This window comes from Engraulis encrasicolus, chromosome 23 (genome assembly GCF_034702125.1).
Source record: "Engraulis encrasicolus isolate BLACKSEA-1 chromosome 23, IST_EnEncr_1.0, whole genome shotgun sequence".
NCBI classification, from domain to species: Eukaryota; Metazoa; Chordata; class Actinopteri; order Clupeiformes; family Engraulidae; genus Engraulis; species Engraulis encrasicolus.
The window spans coordinates 40,963,740-40,966,990 of NC_085879.1; the positions used below are offsets into that span (position 1 = coordinate 40,963,740).

At 42.6% G+C, this 3,251-nt stretch overlaps 1 protein-coding gene across 1 annotated transcript; it reads right to left on the bottom strand.

The window, feature by feature from the left end:
- Nucleotides 1-376: 376 nt before the first annotated feature.
- On the bottom strand, nucleotides 377-2,127 carry LOC134440012 (olfactory receptor 10C1-like). The gene is made up of 2 exons (XM_063189937.1): nucleotides 2,089-2,127; nucleotides 377-1,336 (listed from the first exon to the last, which is right to left on the bottom strand). The coding sequence occupies exon 2, from the start codon at nucleotides 1,331-1,333 to the stop codon at nucleotides 377-379; it is 957 nt and encodes a 318-aa protein (XP_063046007.1). The 5' UTR covers nucleotides 1,334-1,336; nucleotides 2,089-2,127.
- Nucleotides 2,128-3,251: the final 1,124 nt, after the last annotated feature.

Genomic DNA, 3,251 nt, shown 5'->3' on the forward strand with positions numbered 1-3,251 from the left:
ACAACCAGTGGTGTAGTCTACGTAGAACACGGGTATACCCACTTCTAAATTTCAGGGATTTCAGTATACCCACTTAAAATTGATTGATCCATTATTTAGAATAGCACAAATATATACAGTATACCCACCATAAAATAAGTAGACTACACCACTGATTACAACAAACACACAGGGGGAACAACAGAACAGTGAAAGGCAACAAAGGGCGACAGCAACAATAGATCTGGAGGGAAGAGACAGTGGTGGTTAAAGGAACTGGATAAACAGACGTTAGGTGTTATAAGTGGTCTGGGAAAAAGTTCATCTTGAGATGACGTTTGAAAGATGACAGTGAGTCATACATGATATCATATCATTTTTGGCGGCAAAAAAAATGTCAGTTTATAGAAGGCACTGTTTTCCTCTGAGTGCCACCCGTTGTGCTGCGTCTACACAGAGCCCTCTTCAGAGCCTCCCAGAGCTCCTTGTTTCTCAGGGTGTATATGATGGGATTCAGGAGAGGCGTTAGAACAGAGTACAGCACGGCCACGATCATGCGCGTGTCAGGATTGAACGTGGCCACCCGGTAGGAGATGTACACGCATGCCGCCGACACGTACGAGATGCACACCACTATCATGTGAGACGCACACGTGGCGAAGGCCTTGATCTTCTCCGCCCTGCCCATGCTGTGCACGGCTATGCCGATTTTAATGTAGGAGGTGAGGATCAGGCAGAACGTGCCCAGCAGGATGAACATGGCCGTGCTGAGAGACACAATGTTGTTGGCAGCGGTGCTGCCACAGGCCAGCCTCACGACTGACGAGTGGTCGCAGAAAATATGCTTCACCCTGTTGGGGCCGCAGAACGTAAGCCGGACGGCCAGAGAAAGTGCTGGTAAGATGAGAATGTACGCGTAACACCACGCCGCAAACACCAGCAGGATGCACACTTTCCTGGTCATGATGGCGGCATACCGCAACGGGTTACACACAGCCACGTACCGGTCGTACGCCATCACGGTAAGGATGGCACGCCCAGTCGAGGCCATGCACAGGAAAAAGTACATCTGCAACATGCAACCTGATCGAGAGATGGTGTGCTCTTCCTTCAATAGACCTGACAGCATGTTAGGGATGCTTACAGTTGTGTACACCATGTCAGAGAAGGACAGATTGTGAAGGAAGAAATACATGGGAGACTTCAGCTTTGGGTCTGTTCGGACAAGGAATATGATCATGCTGTTGCCACACAAAACCAGAATATACACAATTAGGAAAATGCTAAACATAAGCAGTTTCTTTTCCTGAAATCCTTCTATGACAAAAAATGTCACAGAATCCGAGACATTCATTCTCTCCAATAGATGTTGGAAATCCTGAATGGGAGAAAGGCATAAAATCACATAAACACATTCACATTTTATCCCAACGTAACAGACTGGTTTGCCGCAAATTATTTTGTTTGATTAGAGCAGGTTAGTTTGAACCACAAGCAAAAGTATTTCCAATGAACATGAACAAATCCCAACACAGTTATGCATCACACATAATTCAAATAACATATATGTATGAATGTTTCATTGATACATCACTGAGTCACATTGGCAACGTGTTCATCAGAGGCCAAATTCAAACAATTACCTGCCAACCACTGACTTCTCAAAGTTATGGCTGCAAACGTTGTCTTAAATACACACAAGAGACGCTTTTGGGGAATTCCAATGACATCATCTCATGACGTTGAAAAGACCCATTAAAAGTTTTTCCTCCTTGTAATTAATCTCAAGAACATTGACTTACGACCGGGTTGTGTTTTGACATAAACAAGCGACCCATGAGTGTTGCGTTGTTATTGCCCTCAACGTGCAGGACGTGTATCTCTGGTGTGCAATTACAGATGATAATTTTGCAAATGTAACAAAACAAAGTAGCTAATTGAACTGTAAAACAATGTTGTTGTTTTTTTAATGCAGGAAACCCACAAACATAGATAGAGAGCCGACTAGATTAGCCTAATTAGGCCTAGATTAGGCTATAGGCCAACTGTTTTTGTGGTGTGGGCAGAATTTGACTGAGACACGATCGGTTTCAATTATGAATTAACAACAACCAAACATAACTGTGAGGAAATGACACACAGTTTAAAAGAAATGCACCTTTTCTGAATTATCTAAATATGCCAAATTGGACATACTACGTATGTAAGCATCATCCCTTGTAGCCATTTTACTGCAGATGGGCCAGTCGACAGGCTATTCATTCAAATTTGCACATCATAAAAACTTTGCTATTACATTGCAGAGAGACTTAAATAACATAGACCTATTAAGATTTAGTCATGGCAGAGGCTCTGTGGCAAGGGGTTAAGACATATTTCCACCACAGTTGAATACAGAAAAAAGAGCACTATGTATATAAAACTAAGTACTGTACCTAGGCCTATATCTCACCCTGTCTTTGTCTCTCTAGCAGCTTTTACAGTACGAGAAAGTGAGTGTTAAGTGGAAAAGTGATGGTAGATGATGAGGTCTTATATCAGATCACTAGATGTTTATCAATCAGATACACCGGCTAGGGAGAAGGAGAGAGAGAGAGAGAGAGAGACAGAGAGAGAGAGAGAGAGAGAGAGAGAGAGAGAGAGAGAGCGAGAGAGAGAGAGAGAGAGAGATCAAACAAATATCAAAATAGGTTTTGGCAGTATTATTTAAGCTGCTATATTTTCCCACTTGTACTGTACTATACTGTTCTGCTCATATTTTTACTTTGATAATACTATAAACACTTATCTTTGGCATGTAACATAATATTTTTGCTCTTGTCAGTGCAAGAATGAGGATGCTAAACAACAGGAAGACTGTACACTTCAAAGAATGTCCTGTAAAATGGCTGTTTTGCCAAAGGTACACATTCTCCACGTCAGGTAGTCCAAGTCACTCCACGAAGCCTTTTGGAAAGTTATCATAGGGCATAAACTGTATTTACGTGATGTGTGTCTTCATCCGGAACACTTGTAATACGAGCATTGCTGATTTCCGTCAGAAAAGCATCCTCTTCTTTTTCCCCCCTTGGCGTTTATGGATGCTTATATGTCTTGATACTAGCGGTCGGGAAGGATGGATGGATACTTGTGTTTTTTAAAACCCGAGATGATAATCATAAAAAAAAATCCTCATCCCTCCAGGGAGGAGGTTGGAGGTTGGATGTTTTCTCCCTGCTTTTTTAGCTGTCTTGATCCTGGTGACTGTCCGCCTCAGAAAGGCAGGGCTGGAC